Raw genomic sequence first — 27,163 nt, forward strand, 5'->3', positions numbered from 1 at the left:
AGTAACCGTCTTTTATATTATTTCCCCTGGGACACTAACTATGGATCCCTGCAAAGTTGCCACCATCTCTAACTAGACAGCCCTGACGGATACATGCAGGGTGCAGTGGCTCCTGAGCTTTTCCAGCTTTTACTGATGGATTATTTGAGACTTTCTGCATCTGGTAGCTCTGCTGATTGCACTCCCCTAGAAGGAAACTGTTTGTCGATCCCCAGAAGTGCAACTTGCCTTTAACCACTCGAAGAGGGCTTATACCTCAGTGCCCTGATCTCGCCCTGTCATGTACAGTAAAAGTTGATCATCCATCTTCTCCACTGTGTAGGAAAGTTTCCTTGTATAAATGTTCAGTTATGTCCATGTTGATGTCTATACTGAATTTAATTTATTTTTAACATATAGTTATAAGGAACTGTGTTAATTTAGGTAATGTGGCTAAAGAACCCTGTGATTCAAAATGAAGTCTGGACAGTTAACAACTCCAACTCCATATTTGTCGCATTTCTTCTTGTCACTTGTGGCAGGAAGGAGTAACGGTCACCAGGGGTCCAGTTCAGACCAGTTCAAACCTGGAATGTTTGCGCCATAGAATATATAAAAGGACTGCATGCCCTAATCGATGGGTTGTTCATCTGAGAGGCAGTCGGTGTCAGATTTGTTTGTGCGGTCTTCGAGGATCACCTCTATGGATCAAGAGCTACCCCATCGATCAGTCGTAGGTCCAGGATTCGATGAACCTGAGCTGCAAGGACAGATATCACCATTAGCTACCTAATCCAGACCAAGGGCATCAGTCATGACACAGTATAGTTTTGGGGTGTTTTTTTTCAGGGTTTATTCTGTTGGAAGTTATTGCCAAAGGAGTTGTGAGGGACCAGACTTCATGCCTACCTTTCTGAGGCAACCACAATTGCAATTTATCACTTTTATCTAGATTGCGATTCCCTTTTCCCTTTCCTTAATAAATCTTTGTGTTTTCAAAGAATCTCTCTCTCTGTCTCTTCTTTATACACAAAATGGGGAATAACTGTCTAGGGAGTAGGACTGCAGAAAAAGATCGAGAGGTAATAGTGGATCACAAATTGAATATGAGTCAGTAGTGTGATCCAGCTGCAAAAAAGGCTGATATCATTCTGGGGTATGTTAACAGGAGTGTTGTATGTAAAGCATGGGAAGTTTATCTGCTCTACTCAGCACTGATGAGGGCTTAGCTGCACTTCTGAGTAAATTTCTGGACGCCACACTTTAATAGAGATGTGGATTAACTGGGGAGAGGACAGCACCTAAAATGCTGAAAGATTTAGAAAACCTGACCTATGAGAAAAGGTTAAAAAACTGGCTATGTTAGTCTTGAGAAAAGAAGACTGAGAAGGGACCTCATAACAGTCTTCAGATATGTTAAGGCTGTTATAAAGAGGACTTTGATCAATTGTTCTCCATATCCACTGAAGGCAGGACAAGTAGTAGTGGGCTTAATCTGTAGCAAGGGAGATTTAGGTTAGATATTAGGAAAACGTTTCTAACTATAAAGATAGTTAAGCGCTGGAATAAGCTTCCAGGGGAGGTGGTTGAACATCCATAATTGGAGGTTTTTGACAACAGGTTAGACAAACACCTGTCAGGGATGGTCTAGGTATACTTGGTCCTGCCTCGCTGCAGGGTTCTGGAGTAGATGACCTCCTGAGGTCCCTTCTAGCCCTACATTTCTATGATCCTTCATGTACTAGAAACGGGACAGCAGGTCTAGTGTAAGGCTTAAGATATGAACTAAAGTCAGGCCCTGCTGATTTAAAGCAAAGTTAGCAAGAGTAAAGCTATAAGCAAAAGTCAGGCCCTGTCACAAAACATGTCTATTTGCAAATTCACAGAACCTGGTGGAAGCAGAGTTGGTATTGCAAAAACATTCCTATGAAGTGGTAGGCATAGGACACTCATGTAAACACATTGCAGAAGGGTAGTACCAGAACACCTCAATACCAAGTATGGCATAAACACACTCCCCAAAGATAACAGGGACACATTAACCCCTCCTAAAGATAAGATCAGGATGACGGCATGATAGAGATATTTTGTTCGAATCAACAGGTACAAGGTAAAGGGTGGTAACTAACCACACCAGAGGGACAATACATAACTTGTTTGTATCAGTATGTAAAGAGGGGTCTTAGAGGGGGAGTCGTCCAGCCGAGGAGGGAATGGAAAGTCTGCCATTCACAGAGCTGAGTCCATTTGTAATGGGCATACCTGTCCATGTAACTGTAGACATTGATCCAGGGAGCTTGGACCATGATTCGTTAACAATAAACCAGGCCTTCCTTACTGAATGGAGTCTGTGGTTTTCTTGGGCAATTGATGAGAGCCTGCTGTACAGGCTGGCTGGCCAGAGCCAGTGCAGCACGCAGAGAGAATACACACACACACAGAGTCAACAATCGATGAGTCTAAGAGCTAGCCTTGTCTCAAGCAATCAGGAAATGAATGTAAATACAAAAATGTATATATTAAGGCCAAATTTTTCAAATGTGGGTGCCTAAAGTTATACAGCCAAATTTATATTTAGGCACCAAAATAAAAATTTCTGGCTCTTTTTGTCTTTCAGAACTGCTGGACAAGGTCCCATCCTTTTATTTCAATTCCCAAATATGTATTTAGGTGCTTGACTTCAGACAGTTTTGAAAATATTAGATCTAATCCTTGACTAAATGGCATGTTTGTCTCAAAATATTTTGCATCAGGATACGCTCTGAAAGCTGATATCTGAAACAGCCTTACAAAATGGTTGCCCAGTTCATTCGGTTCAGTAGTATTTTCTCTCATGTAATTTAAATAACTATGGTTTGATTTTACAGGTATGTGAACCTATGTTTACGCAAAAAGAATGTTCCATTTCTTCGGATTTTCAGGCTACTCAGATTTTTAAAAGTTATATCAGTAATCCCAGGTAAGAAGCAATGATTCTTGCTATCTGACTCTCAGCTGTAAATGTTTTCTCTCTCTTATTCCTTCACTGTTGTTGTTTTCAATCATTCTGTCACTTTTTATGTATGGCTATCCTTACATGAGCAAAATCCTTAGTCTTAAAAGTATTCAGAATATGTCAAGTACTGAAAACAATTTTGGGAGAAAATGAAGTTAAGCACTAAGGGTCCAGTGTTGAAGTTGTTACTTGGTCCAAAACAAAAGCTAATAAGAGTTTTGCATGAGTAAGGACTTCAAGGTTATACCCAAATCTGCAGTTGAAATTTACATACTATTTATTTTAGCAAACACTATAAATAGAAATAATTCACTACAATACACACACTGAGAACAGGTGAGTGAAGGTAATATATCAATAAAATATATTTTACAACATTGATCTGTGAGCACAAGTGAATATTTCCCTATACTTCTAAAACTGAGAAGCACCCTGTATCATATTGGGGCCTGGTAGCAATCACTGTATTAAAGTTGATTAACACTGTTGTTTAACCCCCTATTTTCAATTGCGTTTAACTTTGCCAAAGTGTAATTGCTCAGGCAGATGTTTTCCACGCTTTGGCTTCTGTCTCATGTTGATTTTTTTTTCAAAATATAGGTAAAAGTTGTGCTGCTGTTTTCAAGAGCAAGATTTGTGAAAAATAGGCAGTCTGGACAATATTAATAAGATTTTCCAGCCATGTTTATGGAGAGCTCTTGCTGTCTGCATGAAAATTTGTTCTCATTTGGCTAAGTTATAAGTGTCAGGAAAATTACCATTTGCACATATGCTGTAAAAATTGTTAGTCTTGCTCCTAAATTCTCTGAACATTCCATGTGTTCCGTACTCATTGAGCCTGCTAAAGCAGCCACACCAATTTAAACCTCTGAACAGGATGCAGAGAAAATGGATCTTTTTCCTCCTCCTACTCTCAACCTTTGGCCTCAGTGAAAGAGGATAGGAGATTATGAGTTCTAATCTCTTGTTTTCTACACACTGGTGTTAATAACTCCATGCCCTTCATGATCCCTTAATATTGAGCAAGCCCTTATATCCCCACACCAGGAAACAGCCAAGTGCTAGTTTCTGATCATCTACCCATTTTACAGAAAAAGTAACTGCACAAGGTCATATCTGACATATTTACAAATAATGGAATCCATATCTCTAATAAAGCAGACAGAGGGTCTGACATATCTATGTTCTTCGGTATGATTTCTGGACATTCAGCACGTTTGAAAATCAGGCCACTTATTTAGGTGCCTAAATATGGATTTCAACATTCATATTTGAAAATCTTAATTTTTTTATTATAGGTCTCATTGCGCATGGAAGTAGTGTTGACTATCTCTGTCATTTCAGAATTGTTACCGATAAAGCTTTTAATTCTGTTGTAAATGTATGCTGCAACAGAGATAAGTGCTTTTTTAAAAAAAAAAATCAGACTGGTTTTCCTGCCTTCACCACACTGAGTACAAAGATTAAAATTAACTCTCATTTTTGTGGGGGAAGCTACCATTTCCACAAAAAATTCAGAAGAATAGTAATAAGGTTTGCATTTTAAAAATCCTCAGTGTAGTTTGCCATTAGTTTTGCAGATGATGAGACTGTTTTTGCACAGATCTTCTCTAACGCTTCTATAAGTACTGTATTTAAGGATGGGACTGCTGATTGAATATGGAAAATAGATCACTACAATCTCCAAGTTTGTGCACTCAATACCTTTTACATGAATGCTAAATTCACTTGCAAAAAAATCATTAAAAAAACCCCTCCAAATTCTAGTGTTTACACTCACAACCCTAACGCCTTCATAAAGTCTATGTACAGTAAACAATATCCTAACACACCTTTAAGAGATAGTGACAAATGTCTTAAAATTGTATATTTAACTTTTATTTTCAATATGCATTCTGAATTCCAGATAGAAAAGCCATTAAAAATTCTGAATTATTACTGCCCATTGATTTGATTACTTCGTGCCTCACTATGTGCCTGTAACTTATAATTAGCAACTTTTTCTTTCCTTTGTCTTAAATAGCTTATCTTTTTAAAATAGTGGGCCCTGTTATGCACTATCTTCTCAGACAAAACTCCTTGAAGTCTGTAAGAGTTTTACCTTGATTTAAAAGTCAAGATCAATAAAACACAAACTACTTGCTTAAGTTTAAGCACATGCAAAAGTCTATCCTTATTCAGCAAAACTCCTACGAATGTGCTTGCATACTTTGCCAAATCAGAACCTTGGGGAGTGAGGATCAGCCTCAGAGGGAAGTAAAAAACCAAGGTTAGTGAGAAAATTACAATAAAACTAAATTATTCCCAGTCCTGTGTTTTACTGTACCTCATTTTATGGTATATAGTTGTAAAAATATGTGCAGTGCATGTGGGCCCTGTTTACATAATTGAAGCTGTGGTACATAGTCAAATGGGCCTACATATTATTTTCTCTTCTCAGACTACATTTTGTTCAATTTTATTTTTCTAGAACTAAAGGTCGTCGTAGATGCACTTTTCCTGTCTATTAAGAAACTTGCTGATGTGATGATCCTGACTGTTTTCTGCTTGAGTGTTTTTGCCCTTGTAGGCCTCCAGCTCTTTATGGGTAACTTGAAAATGAAATGTGTCCGTAACAATACTATATTTGATGAGAAATTATGTGATGTTCCCAAGATAAGTTATGTAAACGAGTCAGGTAAATATTTGTTCTTTTTTCCTTTAAATAAGAGTCTATAATGCAATCGCAATGTGTGATTTCAGCTCAAGTAGACATACTGAGATAGCTTTAATCTACTTAGCTCGGGTCCCACGACAGAGAAGCCATGGCAATGTGCGCTTCAGCATAGGTTAGCCCCGCAAGTAATTACCCAGGGTTCTGAGCAGGCTTGTACAGCTCATGTTGAAATGCTTGCTGTCTCAGCTTCACTGCAGTACTCTGGGACTAGAGCTAGCTAAATTAAAGCTAGTATGGGTGTATTTACTAAAGCTGCAGTCACACCCAGTAACTGCAGTATAGACATATCCTTAGGTGTATATGTTTGTTTAAACTTACATGTTATAGTTAATGTTGAAAATATGGTTGAATAAAAATTCTCACAACATGGCTTATTCTTCAACAAACTGAAAGGCCAGGGAGATAAATGCCTATAGAATATTCAAAGAGGGCAGCTACACTACAAAGCATATGTGTGCCCAAGCATGGGTATGTATAAAGGAACTGGGTTATGGGAATTGCCATTTTTAGAATCATAGAACTGGAAGGGACCTCGAGAGGTCATACAGTCCAATCCCCTGCACTCATGGCAGGACTGAGTATTATCTAGCCCATTCCTGATAGGTGTTTGTCTAACCTGCTCTTAAAAATCTCCAATGGTGGAGACTCCACAACCTCCCTAGGCAATTTATTTCAGTGCTTAACCACTCTGACAGTTGAGAAGTTTTTCCTAATGTCCAATCTAAATCTCCCTTGCTGCAATTTAAGCCCATTGCTTCTTGTCCTATCCTCAGAGATTAAGAAAAATAATTTTCTCCCTCCTTGTAACAACCTTTTACATACTTGAAAACTGTTATCATGTCCCCTCTCAGTCTTCTCTTTTCCAGACTAAACAAACTGGCCATCAGGAAGTTTAGACTTTAAATTAGACGAAGGTTTCTCACCATAAGAGGAGTGAAGTTCTGGAACAGCCTTTCAAGGGGAGCAGTGGGGGCAAAAGACATATCTGGCTTCAAGACTAAGCTTGATAAGTTTATGGAGGTGATGGCATGATGGGATAGCCTAATTTTGGCAATTAATTGATCTTTGACTATGCCCAATGGCCTGTGATAGGATGTTAGATGGGGTGGGATCTGAGTTACTACAGAGAATTTTTTCCTGGGTGTCTGGCTGGTGAGTCTTGCCCACATGCCCAGGGTTTAGCTGATCTCCATATTTGAGGTCAGGAAGGAATTTTCCTCCAGGGCAGATTGGCAGAGGCCATGGGGGAGGTTTCGCCTTCTTCTGCAGCGTGGAGCACAGGTCACTTGCTGGAGGATTCTCTGCACCTTGGAGTCTTTAAACCATGATTTGAGGACTTCAGTAGCTCAGACATAGGTTAGGGGTTTGTTACAGGAGTGGGCGGGTGAGATTCTGTGGCCTGCATTGTGCTAAAGGTCAGGCTAGATGATCATAATGGTCCCTTCTGACCTTAAAGTCTATGATTCTATTAATCTTCCCTCGTAGGTCATGTTTTCTAGACCTTTAATCCTTTTTGTCGCTCCTCTCTGGTCTCTACAATTTTTCCATATCCTTCCTGAAATGTGGTGCCCAGAACTGGACACAATACTCCAGTTGAGGCCTAATCAGCGTAGAGTAGAGCGGAATAATTATTTCTTATGTCTTGCTTACAATACTCCTGCTACTACATCTCAGAATGATGTTTGCTTTTTTTCAACAGCATTACACTGTTGATTCATATTTAGCTTGTGATCCACTATGACCCCCAGATCCCTTTCCACAGTACTCCTTCCTGGGCAGTCATTTCACATTTTGTATGTGTGCAACTGATTGTTCCTTCCTAAGTGAAGTACTTTGCATTTGTCCTTATTGAATTTCATCCTATTTATTTCGGATCATTTCTCCAGTTTGTCCAGATCATTTTGAATTTTAATCCTATCCTCCAAAAGCACTTTACAACCCCTTCCAGCTTGGTATTGTCTGCAAAAATGTATAAGTGTAATCTGTAATCTGATTGCCATCACTGTGAACCACCAAAAACTACTCTCTGGAAACAGTTTTCCAACCAGTTTTGCACCTACCTTATAATAGCTCCATCTAGGTTGCATTTCCCCAGTTTGTTTATGAGAAGGTCATGTCAGACAGTATCTAAAGCTCTACTGAAGTCAAGATATACCACATCTACTGTTTCCCCCTATCCACAAGGCTTGTTACCTTGTCAAAGAAAGCTATCAGGTTGGTTTGACATGATTTGTTCTTGACAAATCCATGCTGATTGTTACTTATCACCTTATTATCTTCATGATGTTTGCAAATGGATTGCTTAATTATTTGCTCCATAATCTTTCTGAGTACATAAGTTAAGCGGACTGGTTTGTAATTCCCTGGGTAGTCCTTATTTCCCTTTTTATAGATGGACACTATATTTGCCCTTTTCCAGTATTCTGGAATCTCTCCCGTCCTCCATGACTTTTCAGAGATAATCACTAATGGCTCAGATATCTACTCAGTCAGCTCCTTGAGTATTCTAGGATGCATTTCATCAGGCCCTGGTGACTTGAAGACATTTAATTTGTCCAAGTAAATGCACTAGGCATTCACAGGCTTCAGAAATGTATGGTGCACACTTAGCTCGACTTAAGTAGAAAAAGACATACTCCACTGCTATTTTGCCTTTTTGGAAACCTCTATCTCTTATTACCTATGGGATGCCCTGTGGCATTATTCCAGGCAAGAATCCTCCCACAATGGAGTTGAGTTGATGAGCTATATCTCCTCGACACTCTTAAAGAGGGCAGCACTGAAGCAGATTTTTCATTTGGGAAATGAGCTGCCAGGCTACCCTTCAGCCCATGATTAATAGAAATGTAATTTTAGAGAAAAGCCAGGTAAAAAGGGCACACTGTGCCTGGTACCTTTCCAACCATAATTGCATATCATTTATAGATCAAGAGATAATATTTCTAGGTGATTGTGCTTTTACCTTTTAAACTACCACATTCCACTCCTGTCATCTAGACTTTACAATCTAGATATCTCACTCTTGTCATCTAGGTTGAACAATCTATATACTGGCTTTTGACGCATATGAAGGAAGACGATCCCACTCCTTATCAGAGATTAATTAGAATCTTGCAATCATTCAGATAGAAGGATAAAGGTCTCTCTCCAGGCATGCAGATTGCCTTTTTGAGGAATAGCTGGAAGGAGCATAAGACTGACATTTCTGTGCTTATATGAGGACAAACAGGGACATATGCTGTTTATTGATCAATTACTAGTGAAGTTTCAAAGCAAACGGTAGTACCCACAGATTGTCAGAGAAATGTAGCTTTATATAGTAAATTTTACAAAGGAGATTCTCAGACATATGTGCACATACAGCAAAGAAATGTATATTTCCTCTTGATTTTTAAAAAAAAAATTAATACATAGATTATGATATGTATTGTGTATACACTATTCACTTGTTATTTGTGACCAATCACATTAACCTTGGAAGGTACTTACAAGAAAGTAACCTGTGATTTTATAATCCTGTCCTTTTAACAATAGATATCTGCTACAGAATGAATAATTCCCAGGATATATTACTGTGCGGCTGGAAACCTGAGTAAGTACAGCTAACATCCATTTTTAGTTCTTTCTTTTCTTTGCTATTTTTGTTGTTTTGTATTTGGCTGTAGACAAACTACACTGTAAGCTTCCTGGAAGCTGTGATTTCCTTTCACTTTGGGGGAAGAGTGAGGCTGCATAATAAGGAGAATGAAAAATCCCATTTAAGAAAATGATCTTGTAGTCTATTGTTAAACATTGGGGATGTAGTGAAGATAAGTGGTCTGAGAGAGTGGGAGAGGGAGGTAAAATTATAGTGATAAAGCTGGTCATGGGTCTGGAAATTTAAAGTGCAAAGTTTGTTACTTGTTTGTAGTCAGTTCCTAGCACTGACTTCCTCTCTTGATAGCTCACTCCAAAGTCTGTGTCTCCCCTTCCAAGAAGGGCCTTCCTCTTGTATAGAAAAACAAAAAAACATTATTCTTTCCAAAGACCACTCTGTGTCTTAAGTTATTATGTCAGTCCATATGAAGGAGGGCATAGCTGAGTCTATCCATTCCCCTCTTCAAAACCCCTTTGTCAGGTGGTGGGCCCAGGACCCTGTTTTATTTATATATTTACATTTTATTCACTTGAGGAAATTAAGCTCAGTGCAGAGGCCTCTAGCAAGCACCATATACTGTTTATTATTTTAATTGCAGTAGTCCCCCAAGGTTCCATTCAGGATTGGAGCCCCATTGTGCTAGGTACTGTACAAGCACACTGAAAGACTGGAGGTTTTATGTAATATCAAAATTATCAAATGTGGATCCAGAAATAGGTATCTTTTGCATGGATAATAGACTTGGAGATGAGGTGGGGAACCACCTTGATAAATTACACTTATTTTGCTGCTGCACTATGTGGCTTGACTGACATCTTACACACATTATAAAATATCTGACTTAGGAGGGAATGAATAGTCATGAAGACTCTTTTATATGTACTTGTAGGGCTTTACAGACCTGATTCACACCGTGCTGCCAGACTTGCAGCTTCAGGGAACACCTTGGTCATGAGAGTGGGTGGGTGTTCACCTCACAGACACTAAGCTGAAATGTTGATGTGATTATCACTATTCTTGCTCCCATGCCATGTGGTGTGAAATACAAGCTGCTGTCCATTGACACATGTAGCCCTTCTGCCAGGTGGAGTCGGCAACAAACAAGGGCCAGGTTCAATATCTAGAGGTTCGTACAGAAGAGAATCAGCTTGAGCTCCCACACAGTTATCTGGGAAAACTTAACACCACCTTGGGAGCCTGTAAGGGGTCATACTTCCCTGTTCACAGCACTGAGTCTGTGTAAAACTAAAGAGAACTTTTATTAAAAGGGAAAGGGAGCCAAGCATTAATTTGGGAAAACACCACAACCGGATTCAAAAGCATGTGATGCCACAGTGGATTGGGCAGTGTTCTTTGTCTCAGTTTCCCACCTTGCAGTGGGAAAGTCCGATGAATGAATGTGTCTTTAACACATCACTCCCCTCTCCCTCTGATGCACCTCACTCACAGCTGACTGTCCTTAGTTAGCAAAGACTCAGAGTTCAGGGGTGCATTCACAAGGGTTCATCCGGGAGCGGGCATCAACCAAAGTCTCTGCAGCTGCTTCTGCAGTTTTCTTACAGCGGCCACTACTGTTTCTCTACCACCACTGGCTACTGCCTCCCTGCTGCTGCTTCCATGATGTCACATTCTGAGGTCTTGCCACTTAACCCAGCTCTTAGTGATTGCACCTCAGTGATTTCAGCAGGCAGTGAGGAACCTCACAGCAAATGCTGTCTCTGTGTTGTCTTTCACTCTCCCCACACAAGATCTAAGCTTACTCCCTAGACTTGCTCTGCAGTGAGGACAGCTCTAGGAATCACCAACCAGAAACAAGGACTTTCAGTTGAGTCTAATCATCTCTGTCATTAATCACTGGAGAGGGACAGATGAAATGGTGCCTAGCACTCTCTAAGCAAAGTTCAAACCACCAGGTAGGAACATCTGTCCCTACCCACTCTCATCTTCACTGGGATTGGACATCCCTATCCTCTGTTTAGCAAGTGAGGTTCAGTTTAGGGTGACCCCTCAATAAGAGCATGGTGAGCACAGTTCTGCTGTCCTTTACCCATACAATAAGGATAACAACATTTTGTTATCCCTGCATTTGAATACTAGAGTGATTCGTGACCCCAAACCAGCCAAAATTGATCATTTTCACAAAGCAGTACCATTTACTGCACACCTAGGCAGAGGGGCATATTTATGTAAACACAGTCCGCACTTGAAGTCTTTTCTTCCAGCTGATCACTAGATGTCAAGGGAGAGCTCATTCAGACCCTGCTTACACATGTGTCTCTGTGGTGGTGATAACTTGAGCTGCTTGAAGAATTAGGTTGTTTCTCTTTTCAGTACAGCTCTGGTTTGGGCACATTGTAGGCTCTCTTTCCTTCTCCCTCTACCCAACTGTTTAAGATCTAATCTTCATCCCATCATCCTTCCAACTCCCTCCACAAATATTCATGCCTAGAAGTTTCATATTCCTTGCTTTTCCTGGGCTTGTATACATCTGTCCCAGCTGGCATTTGAGTTTGGGGAAGGTGTGGGTGGGTGTATATTGGAGGAGAGGTGTGGAATCAAACTACATCAGTGGTTAGCAATATTTTTTCATTTGTGAACCCCATAAAATGTCAAATGAGAGATGTGGACCTCTGTAGAAATCTTAGACATAGTCTGTGGACAACAGGTTGAAAACCACTGGGTCACATATTAAGTCTTGGATCTTGTAGTAGGAGGTCCACCACATGACTTACCAGGGAATCGGAGATTTGAATGACACTTGATGGCAGAAATATATTTGAGGAGGAGGATGTGAACTTTCAGATGAACTAAAGGAGTGTGTATTTGAGATTGTGTGCTTGGCACTTTCAGGAGCAACTTAAACAATCTGATATGTAAGGAAACCAGTTCTACATGGAAGTCATGTATAATATAATGTCTCTTCTGTTATTAGTAAGAAATGTCCAGAGAACTATTCCTGCCAGAAAATTGGGGACAATCCTGATTTTGGCTACACAAGCTTTGATCATTTTGGCTGGGCCTTCCTCTCTGTTTTCCGTCTGATGACACAAGATAACTGGGAGCGTTTATATAGACAAGTAAGTATTTTAGCTGTTAAAATGATAATTAAGCAAGCCAGTCATTCAGTCTAGTATGATGTCTATGCTGAAAATGTTGTAATACACTATTTTATTTTTTAACATTTTTGTAGTCACATTTATTTTAAAAAACATTTTAAGTATTAGGAAAGTACAGACCAAAACATTATCAGAACTGGTTCAGCCAAGGGCAATGCTCTAAGCCTTTGTCTACACTTGCACATATTCTCAGGTAGTTGTCTGCGTATTGCTAGTGCATGTACCCCATACCTGCGCCAAGTATCCATATACATTCTCCATGTATCCAACATTCATACTGCCATTTCAGGGATGGTGTCTCTGAGTTATATGCATCACAGGAGATACTGCAGGAACTGCCTTACTGTGTATTGCTGGTACCATCCGCTGCCTTCACACATTTGGTGATGGCAGCTCCTGCTTCACCAATGATGTGGTTCTGCTCCAGCTACTTCTTGCAAAACAACTGTTCATGTGGGGAAGTACTCAATACACAAGCTAGTGGACAGAATTGGGTCAGAACTTTTTGACACACCGAAGATGGCTGACCAAGAGAGTGAGTGACAATCCACTGTAGTCCCATGGAATAGATGTTGTGACTGCCAGTATTGCCATGGTATTCCCATGGATGGACTGCTGCTTCTGATCAGAACTAGCATGGTGTGGTGGGATTACATTGTTTGGAAACCTGGGCTGATGACCAGTGTCTTTGGAACTTCTGAATGAGGAAGCAGACCTTCATGGAACTGTGCGAGCTTGCACTAACCCTGCAGTGCCAGACCACTTGTTTTCAAAAACCCATACTAGTGCAGAAGTGGGTGGCTATTACCGTTTTGAAGCTGGCAATACCTGATATTTTCTCGTCAGTTGCAAACCAGTTTAGGGTTGGGAGTTCTGCCGTTAGGGTGGTAGTTGTATAGGGTTGGCAGGAAATCAGTACTGACATTTATCCACAGGTAGCTGACATAACCCAACTACCAGAAATTATAACTGATTTCAGAAAACGGGGTTTCTGAACTGTGCAAGTGCAATTAACGGCACCCACATCTTCATACTTGGCCCACCGAAGGAGGCGAGTAAATATTTAAACCGAAAATGTTACTATTCACTCATTCTGCAAGGTATAGTGGACCACCGGGGTCAGTTTATGAATGCCAAAGCTAGACACACAGGAAAGGTTCATGACTCCAGGATACTCAGGAGATCAGGATTGTACTGCAGGGGCTTGTAGTGGGGCGGCTGCCCCACTCCTGGAGAACAGAGGTTAAAAGCAACAAAGCTAGGCTGATTGGGGAGGCAGCCACAGCTGTGGCCATGCCCAATCAGGGCCCAGCTGGCCCTGATAAGAGGGCTGTGGGCCAGGAGCTGAGAAGTCTCACGCTAGCCCTGGAGTGGGAAGAGCTAGCTGCCTGGGAGGAACTGGAGCAGTGCTGAGGAATAGGGCAAGGGAGCTGGGGAGCTCCAGCCTGGTAAATCTCCAGACTGCAGGCCTTGATGAAGGCCTATGAAAAGATACCGGGGCTGCAGAGGGGCAGCCTGGGGAGAGGCAAAGGCAGCAGGTCCTAACCCATTGCCAATGATGAGTGGCCATGACAGACTGTAGTCTGCCCCAGTGAACAGGGGCTAGATAATGACTGGCAGTAGTCACTGAGGCAAGGTGGTGTTAGAGGGTTGGGGGTTCCCCTGGGAGGGGAGACCCAGAGCAAGGGGGTACTGGCTGGGGCAGAACCCCAGGGCAAAGGCCACTAGGGTCTGGGAGGGACACAGGGTCTGAGGCAGGCGAGCCACCAGCCAGCAGAGGGTGCTTCAAAGCTGGAAAAGAGTTAATTCCCAAGACGACCAACAGGAGGTGCCGCACCAGTGAGTCTTGACCTTGCTACAGGGGTAAGAAGGGACTATTTCCCAGAAACGACATGGTTCTCTACAGTATTCCTGTGCCAACTGTTATTTTGGGGGACCTTGTATACCTACTCCTAACTTGGATCATGAAGCCATACCCAAAATCAGTGACTCACCCAGAAGGGAACTCATCTACAGACTGATTAGGACAGAACAGGTTTCCAAAGCTTGTACAGGCAGCCACCCTCATGCCCATATTCCTGGTTCCCCTGTAAGGGTTTTCAGGTGTTATTGGAATGTTTTGTGCTGCGAGTCAAGCAGGCTGCTCCCGGTCAGTTGGGGGGAGGAAGGGTTGTATCCTCCACCTCAGCAGCAATCTGAGCAGCAGCTGAAGGAGGAGTAGCAGGAGCAGGATGTGGTGCCAGTTCCCAGAGAGGAGCCTCAGCCATAGTGGCAGTCAGGCCCTGAGTTCATTCTGCCACTAGCTGAATGAGTGATTGCATCTGGGCATGATTCTGTTCCCTTTTGGCAATCTCCCATTCCTTCTGGGTGTACTGCTGTTCCCTGTGGCTTGTGGATTCCTGCTGCAGAAACAGGTTTGTTAGTGCCTCCTCCAGCCGAAGAGCCTGATCCTCCTGTGCCCTGAGGAACTCAAACTGCCCCTGCTTCCTTCTGTGTATGTCAAGAAGCAGGTCCTCTGGGTCCTTTTCCATCTGCCTCTGCTACCTTTGGGTGCTGCTCCTTCTTTCCTGAAGGAATGGTTTCCCTCTCAGCAGTGGCAAGTCCTGCTAATTCAAATACAAAACAACATCATATATCTATTTTCCCTTGAGGGAAGCTAAGAAATCCCCCCATGAATTGTGCTGCTGAAGTCCACACTGTTGATACCTTTTAGCAATTCAGGAATGTGACTGTTACGCTCCCCTTCATTCTCAGAAAACTTTTGCAGCCTCCAAGGAAGGAGCAAAGGCTAATAATGGTAAGATGCCTGTAGTAACATTTTTAAAAATTACAATGCTTCCAGGGTCTATATTACCAGTTACTTTTTTCAAGGCTGATCACCATTTGGAGAACATAGCAGTTTTCAAGGTATGGAATGGAAAAGAGAGGTGACTTTCCAGTCCTGTGGAGGAGATTTGGCCATCTATACCAGAGAGATGTTACTGCTAATGGATACATCTCTACTTATTGCTGAATGGAGGGATGTGGTTGGCTATGAAGTTGAGCCAAGCACAGTTGCACAGCCTTTAAATCTGAAGAATCAGCTTAAATTTCAGCTAAACCAAACATTTGCTGAAATATGCTTACAGAACTGGAAGGCAATTCAAGAGGAAGGCAGTGGAAGAGGAAAAATGATCCACTAAGAATAGCTAACCACCCCCTGCATCACCAGAAAATCCAGCTTCTGTGTCCAGTGAACAACAGCGATAGGGACAGGGAAAGAAAGAGTTACACCACATTTTTATTTTGTGCCCTGAACTTTCCAATGAACACCACAAGCCACTCGCCTCTCCACTGCTAAGGGACTTGGCATTGTATCTGTACAACCACCAGAGTGGAACCTTCACCCACTCCCTATTCTCCCGGCTTTTGCAGAGTGGCTTTGAGTGGGGAGAGGACAGACACCAGGGAGTGGGAATAGTACAAAATATTTTTAATTTTCATAAGGAGAAAAGACTGCAAGGATGTTCCTTGGATCGCCTTTTTCTTCCCAGATATAAAGGGGCCTGCACCTAACACCCCCACCGCACACCTCCCATGTGGCTCCTGTTCATAGGGAAATGGGAGAACAAGGGAGTGGGATGGGAGCACGGGGGCTGGAACTTTGAACAGTTGTGTTTTCTACAGCTGTCCTATCCCCAACAAGTCTCTCTTCAAACCCACCTCCCTCCCACACTCTCCCCTGGACAGCATGACCCTGTAACTATTGTTGCCAGTGTGCTGGCTGAGAAATATGCAGGCACGGGGCACAATGACAGTGCATTAATAATCTTTGTTATATCTTCCACTAGATGTTCAATGGTGGTTCATGGGAGTTCAATAAAATTTTAGGTGTCTCTTGTTCGAGTGGCATGGAGCAGGGGCAGGGTGACAGTAATGGAGCACCAGAACAAAAGGGGATATTGGTGGGAAGAGAGTTGGGGAGTCCATTGTAAAACTTACAAGCCTCAGATTATCGTTCCTGCCCTGGCTCTGGGTCCTCCCTGGGTTCCTCAGGGTGGCTTGCTCAACTAGCTCCTCCAGACAGAGGTGCAGAATCATATGCTCCTTTTCCTCCAGGTCTCCCAGAGCTTCCTCCACAGTCCCAGCTGCATCCTCAGCTTGCCTCTCATCGGTGTACTGTTATCTGACGAGGCCAGCAGGTTTGAGGTGGTTGTCATGAGCCACTTCAGGCTCTGTCCTGGGAGCTCTAGAGAGCACCTGGTCCAGCTCATTGCAGCATGGGCTCTGTCATAATATTTTTCCCAGATTTGGACCTTAGCGTCCAAAATATGGGTGTTAGCATGAAAACCTCCAAGCTTAGTTACCAGCTTGGACCTGGTAAAGCTGCCACCACCTAAAAAATTAGTGTTTTGGGGCACTCTGGTTCCCCCAAAAACCTTCCCTGGGGACCCCAAGACCCAAATTCCTTGAGTCTCACAACAAAGGGGAATAAACCATTTCCCTTCCCCCTCCTCCTTCCAGGTGTTCCCTCCCTGGGTTCCTGGAAAGATACACAGAAGCAAGCTCCGTGAATCTAAACAGAGGGACTCCACCCTCTCTATTTCCAGTCCTGGGAATACAAGTACCGAGAGAGAGAGCCAAGCTCCCCCCACACCCCTCCTTCACCCAGAGGGAATGCAAAGTCAGGCTAGTAAATCTAACACACACAGATTTCCCCCTGACTTCTTCCTCCCACCAATTCCCTGGTGAGCTACAGACTCAATTCCCTGGAGTTCCCCACTAAAGAAAAACTCCAACAGGTCTTAAAAAGAAAGCTTTATGTAAAAAGAAAGAAAAATACATAAAAATGGTCTCTCTGTATTAAGGTGACAAATACAGGGTCAATTGCTTAAAAGAAATATGAATAAACAGCCTTATTCAAAAGAACACAATTCAAAACACTCCAGCAACTACAAACACGTAAATACAAAAGAAAAAAAACAATAACCCCTATTGTTTTATGATCTTTGTGCTCACAACTTGGAAACAGAAGATTAGAAAGCAGGAGACAGAAAAATCCTTCCCATAGCTGAGAGGGACAGACACAAGACAAAGAACAAAGAACTCAGACACAAACTTCCCTCCACCCAGATTTGAAAAAGTCTTGTTTCCTAATTGGTCCTCTGGTCAGGTGTTTCAGGTTACTCCTTTTCAGGTGAAAGAGACATTAACCCTTAGCTATCTGTTTATGACAGGCTCAAAGGGCAGTCCCTCCCTTAGAGGCTGTTCAAGTCCTTTACCTTTCGGTACAGGAGCCTCAGGTGCTTCATACGTTCCCAGCACTTGGCCAGAGTCTGCTGAATGCATGCCTTCTCCACCTCCATGGAATCTTCTGGTATCTGTGAATGTTCCTGCCACTCCAGGTCCTGTCATGGAGGATAGTGTATTCTGATCACATGTTGATCAGCACCCTTGTGTGCCTGGCAGACCAAGGGCTGCTTTTGGAACATGATCAGTGTTCACCTGTACTGATCAAGAGTGCACTGGAAAACTTTTTTAAAGTGGTCAGTGCAGCTCGCTACTACCACTGGCAACAGGGGCCAGGGACCTTGATACAATGGGTAAGGGTCAGGCTAAAAAGGGTTCAGTGCACTGTGAGAATGGGCTATTGAAACTTGGGACTTGGTACATGCCCCTTGTCCCCATCCACACTACATTGTAGCACTTGTATGGGGCTAAGCCACATTAGAAGCTTGTGCATACCCACACCCCTCATGAATGCTAGCTTTCATTCACTGTACTCTCCTTCAGACATGTGCTTCAGGGGTTAAGATGTGAACAATCGTGGAGGGAAGTAATGGCACAATGACTCCAGGTGACTGGAGGGTAGTTTTTTTAAAAAAGGCTTCAGAGGTGATCCTGGCAGTTATAGGTCAGCAAGTCTAGCACAGTACCAAGAAAATTGTTTGAAACTATAGCAAAGAACAGAATTATCAGATTCACAAATGAACATGATTGTTGGGGAAGAGTCAACATGTTTTTTGTAAAGGGAAATCATGCCTCACCAATCTACTAGAATTCTTTGAGGTGGATCAACAAGCATGTGGGCAAGGGGGATCCAGTGGATATAGTGTACTTAGATTTTCAGAAAGCCTTAGACAAGATCCCTCACCAAAGGCTCTTAAGCAAAGTAAGCTGTCATGGGATAAGAGGAAAGGCTCTGTCATGGAGATAGGAAACAAAGGATAGGAATAAATGGTCAGTTTTCAGAATGGAGGTAAATAGTGGTGTCCCCCATGTGTCTATACTGGGACAAGTACCGTTCAATATATTAATATATGATCTGGAAAAAGGGGTAAGCAGTGAGATGGCAAAGTTTGCAGACAATATAACATTACTCAAGATGGTTAAGTCCAAAGCTGACTGCAAAGACTTATAAAGGGATCTTACAATACTGGATGGCTGGGCAACAAAATGGAAGATGAATTTCAGTATTGATAAATGCAAAGTAATGCACACTGGAAAACATAATCCCAACTATACACATAAAACGATGGGGTCTGTAGCGAGGCGGTGTGGCTCCCCTCCCCCTCAGGGAGGGTTGAGCCCCATCAGTCATCCATGGGGGCGGGGCCACTGAGCAGAAGTCCTGCCCCTCAGAGGGTGAGGCGGCGACCCGGAAGAATAAAAGCCGGGCCCCAGCCTTCAGTTGCAGGTCTGCCACCGGCAGGAGCAGACGTGTCCACTGACGCCCGCAACTGGGAGGCTGTCCGAACCAGAGGCCGAGACCAGGAGCTGCCAGAGCTACCTCACCTCTACTACGACGAGGAGCTGCCGATGCATTCTCGAGTCCGCTATGACGAGGAGCCGCCAGAGCTGCCTCGCCCTTACTACAACGAGGAGCCGCCAGAGCTGCCTCACCCCTACTATGGCCCCGAGGAGCCCCCAGACCAGGCTTGGCCTGCATTCCCCAAGACCTTACCGGACCTGCCGCCCAGCCCAGATTGGGAGGAACTGATGGTCCTGGGCGTCCCCGGCACAGAGGCCCCGGACCAGATAGGAGTAGAGGGGATGCTAGGAAGTAGCCTGGGGGAGCCTGACTCCAGTCAGGCCGCAGAGCTAACCTTGCCAATGTCAGTGTGTTTTGGTCAGGATCCCCATTGACCACTGGTAGCGGTGACGGCCGCTACCAGGGCCCCGGGCTGGAATGCAGAGGAGTGGGTGGGCTTGCGTTCCTCCTGCCACCCGTAACCAGGTGGCAGACAGCCCCTCTTCCCAACCGAAGAGACCAGAGCTGTTTATAACTGTATTTGGTGCCCAACCCGAACCAAGGGCTGGGCCCCTTTTGACTCTGCCACTGCTCTGCCCTGCCCCACAGGGCCAGAGCTAATTGTAACCGTGTTTGGGGCTCTGCCCTGCACCAAAGGCCAGAGCTGATTGTACTGTGTTTGGTGCCCCGCCCGAACCAAGGGCTGGGCCCCTTTTGACTTTGCTACTGCTCTGCCCTGCCCCAAAGGGCCAGAGCTAATTGTAACTGGATTTGGTGCTGTGCCCTGCTCCAAAGGCCAGAACTGATTGTGCTGTGTTTGGTGCCCCACCCAAACCAAGGGCTGGGCCCCTTTTGACTTTGCCATTGCTCTGCCCTGCCCCACAGGGCCAGAACTGCTCGTTACTGTGTTTGGTGCCCGCCCAAACCAAGGGCCGGGCCTCTTTTAACTTGGCCATTGCTCTGCCCTGCCCCAAAGGGCCAGAGCTGCTTGTAACTGTGCTTGGTGCACCGCCCGAACCAAGGGCTGGGCCCCTTTTGACGTTGCCACTGCTCTGACCTTCTGAAAGGGCCAGAGCTGATTGTGATTGCAGGGACGACAGCGAGGCCGGTGTGGCTCCCCTCCCCCTCAGGGAGGGTCGAGCCCCGGCGGAACCCGTCTACAGGGTCTAAATTAGCTGTTACCACTTAAGAAAGATCTTGGAGTCATTGTGGATAGTTCTCTGAAAACATCCACTCAATGTGCAGTGACAAAAAGTGAACCAGAATGTTTGGAATCATTGGGAGAGGGATAAATAATAAGACAAAAAATATCATATTGCCCCTATATACTTCCATGGTACGTGCACACCTTGAATATTATGTGTAGATGTGGTTGCCCCATCTCAAAAAAGCTATATTGAAATTGGAAAAGGTACAGAAAAGGGCAATAAAAATGTTCAGGGTTATGGAACAGGTTCCATATAAGGAGAAATTAATAAGACTGGGATTTTTCAGGTTGGAAAAAAGATGACTAAGAAGGGATATGATAGAAGTCTATAAAATCATGACTGGTATGGAGAAAGTAAATAAAGAAATGTTACTTACTCCTTCTCATAACACAAGAATCAGGGGTCACTCAATGAAAATAATAGGCAGCAGGTTTAAAACGAACAAAAGAAAGTATTTCTTCACACAATGCACAGTCAACCTGTGGAACTCTTTGCCAGGGGATGTTGAGGAGGCCAAGACTGTAACAGGGTTCAAATAAAAACTCAATAAGTTCATGGAGGATAGGTCCATCCATGGCTATTAGCCAGGATGGGCAGGGATGCAAAACCATGCTCTGAAGTGTCCCTACCCTCTGTTTGCCAGAAGCTGGGAATGGGCGACAGGATTGATGATTACCTGTTCTGTTCATTCCCTCTGAAGCACCTGGCACTGGCCACTGTCAGAAGACAGGATACTGGGCTAGATGAACCAATAGTCTGATCCAGTCTGGCTGTTCTTATGTTCTTAACAATGCACATGGAGGTTTGTACAGTTCCTAGTATAGACATAACCTATATTACAGCAACCTCTTCAGGATGCCCTATTCAGGAATAGTACTGCTAAGAATGCCAGTAGCGTTATGTGTGGGAAAGGGTTTCACTGAGCAGTCTGTGGCTGCCCTTGCAATGCCTGCAGGGAGTGGTAATTCTCCTTTGGCTGACTCTCGAGCTTTTACAGTTCCTGTATGCCATCCCAGCTGTGTATGTGGGCCACCGGATAAAGGATAAAATCCCACCTCTTATCTTTTTCCTGCTAGCCTTAATTGGCTGATTCTCTTGCTGGTTGTATCCCCCCTTGTCCATTTCCAGGTTACGTATTTGGTTTGTTTAAATCTCATTCATTAATTCTGAGCAGTCCCTTTTGATGTCATGTTGACCTCTTATTTCTTGCATTCTTCTTTGTCAAACAAACTGTAGTTTCTTGTCCTTTAATTATAGTGTCTTTTAGAATGGATCATAAAGTTGTCTTCTGTACAATTTAACTCTGATGCTTGTTTGGCTGTATTTTTTGGGAGATATCTCATTTAATTATATTTACTTAAAATGTTTTAGTCTATTCTCCTTAATTGCATGTGCTGCCATTATGAATGATATGCACTAGACAGTGGTCCCCAACCTTTTCGTCTGGCAGGCGCCAGATGAAGGACCATGATGGCAGTCAAGCATCCACCGAAATGCAGCCAAAATTTGGCGGCAATGCCTCTGGATGACATCACTTGTCGGCGGCAAGCAGCGTCATCCAGAGGCGTCACTGCCGAAATGCCGCCAAATTCCAATGGCATTTTGGCGGACGCTCGACCGCCAGCCAGGATGCGGGCGCATTTAGATGCCCCCGTGGGTGCCTCTGCACTAGACTATGTGAGAGGTAAATTATTGCATGAGCACAAAAGAATATTTATGTTGGCAGACCAAGTGCCAACTCATGCAAAGTTCCTTAAGCCTCACTGACAAATGCATAGCTAGAAAACAGTCTGGTTCACCTGTGTGTATTGTTAAAACAAATGTTAAGCTTATAAGAATGTGTTTAGTGTTTAGACTTGATGAAATGCTTGTAGGGGGTAGCATGTATTGATCTTACTTATAACACCTGTATCCCATGGTATAAAGTTATGTTGAGTGCTTGCATTCTAAACTATGTAACCATGTAACTCACCAAACATGAAAGAAGAATTAATTAATGTAAAGTGCTGGTCATCCACACAAGAAGTCCCATTGAAACCAAATGAGCCATTGAGAAACATCAAAGGACAAAGACTTTGTTGGTCCACTCCCCTCCCATGAAAAGGAGACAGGAGCCAACACTTGTCCTGTCAGTTTGAACTCTGAGGGAAGGAAATAAAAAGCCCTGACCAGAAGGAACTGTATCACTGTGCTGCTGGGAATTTGTAGAGGGCAATATTTCTAAGTATAAGCAAGTGTAATCCCTGTGCTGCTTGGCTTCAGTTAATTCTAGAGACATAGAAAGCTTGTATATTGCGGCAGTTTCTATTACCTTTTGGAACCTAAGACTGTAGCTCATTTGTTTGCATATGCTTACCTGCTTTAACCAAGTATATAACTTCCTTATTTCTTTTTCCTAGTTAATAAAACTTTAGTTAGTTTATTACAGGATTGGCTACAAGTGTTGTGTCTAGTGAGAGATCTAAGGTATAGTTGACCTGGGGTAAGTGATTGGTCCTTTGTGACTGGGAGTACCCTGAATAATTGTTGTGATGTTTTGTGTACAGGATCATCTGTCACAAAGGCAGGCTTGTCTGGGTGGCAAGATAGACCTGAGTGTCCAAGAGGACTGGCTGTGACTCCATGTTAAAGCTGTTATAGTGCTTGAGGAGTTCACACTTGGTACTTGGTTGGTGAAGTCTAATTATGGAACATAATTTGGAGTTTGTGCCTGATTTGTAAGAGTCTGCCCTGAGGTTGGCACTCATGTTCATGAGCTACTCCAGACAGCTTGATAGTCATAGATTCATAGTCTTTGACTTGAGGGTCAAAAGGGATTCCTAGATCATCTAGTTTGACCTCCTGGATAACACAGGCCAGGAAACAAGTTGCCGAAAGTTTGTTTTAAGAAAACAGTACTATATGTTGACTTACGTCACAATATGGAGACTGTAATTAACTATGCTTGTTTTAAAATACCTGTGACAACATTTATTTTGTGCCCACAGACCATCCGAACTTCTGGAAAGACCTACGTGATCTTTTTTGTGGTGGTCATCTTCCTGTGCTCATTTTATCTCTTCAACTTGATTCTGGCTGTAGTAATCATGGCATATGAAGAGCAAAACAATGCCACTCTTGCTGAAACACAGGCAAAGAAGAAATTGTGTCAGGAAGCTGAGGAACTACTAAGGAAAGAGCAGGTCTGTACTTTATTATGTACAGTACAGAATACACATCACATAACACTCCTTTTCTTTCCTTTTTATTATGTAAAACAGTCATTGATTAAAACAAATACAGCTCATATCTTAGTCATAATTTTTTGTTTGTTTTCAAGAACAATGGTGGTAATTTCTCACACAACAACATATGCATTGGTGTGATAGAAGCATGGAACATCAGTCCAAACTATAATTAAATCTTTTAAAATTAAAGTAACACTTTCAAATCCAGTAGACCTGATATTTTACCAGACAGTAATGGATTGCAGATATGTTGGTGTTTTCACAGAATTGTAGAACTGGAAGGGACCTCAAGAGGTCTTCTAGTCCAGTCCCCTGCACTCAAGTCAGGACTAACTATTATCTAGACCAGGGATCAGCAACCTTTGGCATGTGGCCCGTCGGGGAAATCCGCTGGTGGACCAGGTCGCTTTGTTTACGTGCAGTGTCTACAGGTTCGGCCGATCGCAGCTCCCACTAGTCATGGTTTGCCATTCCAGGCCAATGGGGGCTGCGGGAAGCGGCGTGGGCCAATGGATGTGCTGGCCACTGCTTCCCGCAGCCCCCATTGACTTGGAACGGTGAACCACAGCCAGAGGGAGCGGCAATCAGCTGAACCTGCAGACTCTGCAGGTAAACAAACCGGCCCGCCTGTGGATTTCCCTGATGGGCGTGTTGCCGATCCCTGATCTAGACCATCCGTGACAGGTATTTGTCCAACCTCTCTCAAAAATCTCCAATGACAGAGATTCCACAACCTCCCTAAGCAATTTGTTCCAGTGGTTAACCACCCCTGACAGGAGGTTTTCCTAATGTCCAACCTAAACCATCCTTGTTGCAAGTTAAGCCCATTTCTTCTTGTCCTATTCTCAGAGGTTAAGGAGAACAATTTTTCTCACTCCTCCTTGTAACAATCCTTTATGTACTTGAAAAGTGTTATCACGTCCTTCCTCAGTCTTCTGTTCTCCAGACTGAACAAACTCAGTTTTTTTCAATCTCTCTTCATAGGTCATGTTTTCTGGACCTTTAATCTTTTCTGTTGTGCTTCTCTTATCTTTCTCCAATTTGTCCACATCTTTCCTGAAATGTGGTGTCCAGAACTGGACACAATACTGCAGCTGAGGCTTAATCAGTGCAGAGTAAAGCGGAAGAAATACTTCTCGTGTCTTGCTTACAACACTCTTGCTAACATCCCAGAATGATGTTTGCTTTTTTTTTTCAAAGTGTTACACTGTTAATTCATATTTAGCTTGTGGTCCACTTTGGCCCCCAGATCCCTTTCTGCAGTAATCCTTCCTAGGCAGTCATTTCCCATTTTGTATGTGTGCATCTGATTATTTCTTCCTAAGTGGAGTACTTTGCATTTGTCCTTATTGAATTTCATCCTATTTATTTCGGATCATTTCTCCAGTTTGTCCAGATCATTTTGAATTTTAATTCTATCCTCCAAAGCACTTGCAACCCCTCTCTACTTTGGTGTCATCGACAGACTTTATAAATGTACTCCCTATGCCATTTATTAAATTCTTGATGAAGATATTGAACAGAACTGGTCCCAGAAATGTTCCCTGTGGGACCCCACTAGATAATCCCTTTCAGCTTAATTGTGAATCACTGATAACTGCTCTCTGGGAACAGTTTTCCTGCTAGTTATGCACTCACCTTATAATAGTTCCATCTAGGTTATATTTCCCTTATTTGTTTATGAGGTCATGCAAGACAATATCAAAAGTCTTACTAAAACCAAGATATACCACATCTACCACTTCCCTCCATCCACAAGGCTTGCTACCCTCTCAAAGGAAGTGATTGTGTTGTTTTGACATGATTTATTCTTGACAAATCTGTGCTGACTGTTACTTATAACCTTATTGTCTTCTAGATGTTTGCAAATTGATTTCTTAATTATTTGGTCTTTCTGGGTACATACATTCTGTTGCACAGCTTCTCTCTTTATTCATTTCTCACAGGCTAATGCCTCCTATCTGTGGAATTTGGAAGTGGTCCAGTATTGTTGCTAGAGGCCCCAGGACTAAGTTCCTCCCTTGAGTTCAGTCACCAGATTCTCTTTGCCTTGGTGGTGGAACAAACTAGTGGTTTAGTTTCGCCTAATCATTTTGTTTTAAAACCTTTATTTTTATTCATTTTTGTGCTGTTAAGATTTATAATCTTCCTCCACCTCCTCGGATTGGTTAAATAGCAGCATGGTGGTTTTAACCGTATGGCTCTGCCACTGCAGTGCCTCCCTGCCAGACTCATCTGCCCCATCTCAGCCATGTCAGAGCTGTCCTACAAACACCTGGCTTAAATCTAAGTACTGTTCCCTATGTGAGGCAGCACTTACAGGCTCTACAGAGATTGAATTAAGTCCCACCTGTCTCCAGTCAGCTGATCCCTGCCCTGCCAGGGTACTGGGATGAGGGTCAGATCATCATGTTCGATCCCCACCCAGCCCCAAGGAGTTATGACTCCAACAGAGAAAAGCATAATCAGGAACTTCTGAGCTTTTGGGGGAGAGAGTCCAAGGATGAGGAGGAAACTATCTGGACAGCTCAGGGGTAAGTCTTGCAAAAGACCAGGGCTGGAGGGGGGCGGGAAGGATACAGAGTACCCCCACACCTCCAACCATTCACATTCTAAAGTGGGTCCCCAGCTCCCTGAGGAAGGAAGCAGGGCTCCTGCATGGCACTACATTGTAAGTGAATTTATTAGGCCTTATAACAATTTAACAAAACTTCTTGACCACTGATGAAAACAAGGGACTTAGTCTTAACATATCAACCAAGTTTTCCTTAGCACTTAAAGTCATCAGAATATTTGATAGACAAAAATAAACTGTATAGTATCAGAATGCAAATCTACTAACATCTTAAATCATTTTAATTTCAATGATAAATTCACTTTCTGAATAAAAATATGAGGAAAATGCTCAGTTTTTATGACATTTGCATTTTTGTAAATAAATTGTCTCAAGTAGGGATGGGATGAATCTTTGATTGGATTAAAATATTCCCTCCTTTCCCCTATCAAAAAAACCCTTAACCTCTACAAACACTGAATGCCTAAAATAACTGCCCCCCTTATTACCATAGGTTATGCTTTGGCCTATCAACAGTTCCATCCTACTTGACTGGCTTCCTCTTATTATCCCATTTCTAAATCTGTAGTCCCAGCTTCTGTTCCTCTTCCCCAACTCCGGCATTGCTCCTGCATTCCAGGTGTCTACCTTCTTCCCTGCATCTGATCTATCCATTAATCTTTCAGTTTATAAAATGTGCTTGCATGTGATAACATGGTATGTGATGAATCTTGGTAAGTATTTGAATATGTCCAATGTGATGTTGCAGTTTATCTACCTGCTCCTCCCATTTCTTGAAGCAGGATGGGGATTTATATTCAGTGTTCTCCGAATACTAAATCCTAACTTCAGTATTCAACAAATACTGGGGGAAAATTATTAATTCCATTCCTAGCCTAAAATTATTTAATATGTTACAGTATATTCATGAAATAGTTCATGCCTAGTAAAGAATTGGTTTCCAATCAAATTTCAGTTTTCACACTTTCAGAATAATGACA

The 27,163-nt window shown here is 42.9% G+C and overlaps 1 protein-coding gene across 1 annotated transcript in view; it reads left to right on the forward strand.

Moving 5' to 3' along the window:
• The window catches only part of LOC127045480 (sodium channel protein type 5 subunit alpha-like), a 146,487-nt gene that overhangs the window by 47,396 nt on the left and 71,928 nt on the right, over positions 1 to 27,163 (forward strand). Inside the window, 5 exon segments of the mRNA XM_050941523.1 lie at positions 2,847 to 2,938; positions 5,445 to 5,651; positions 9,225 to 9,282; positions 12,260 to 12,404; positions 23,369 to 23,563. Coding sequence (XP_050797480.1) covers positions 2,847 to 2,938; positions 5,445 to 5,651; positions 9,225 to 9,282; positions 12,260 to 12,404; positions 23,369 to 23,563 — 697 coding nt within the window.

Source organism: Gopherus flavomarginatus, chromosome 2 (assembly GCF_025201925.1).
Source record: "Gopherus flavomarginatus isolate rGopFla2 chromosome 2, rGopFla2.mat.asm, whole genome shotgun sequence".
In the NCBI taxonomy this organism is placed as follows: Eukaryota; Metazoa; Chordata; order Testudines; family Testudinidae; genus Gopherus; species Gopherus flavomarginatus.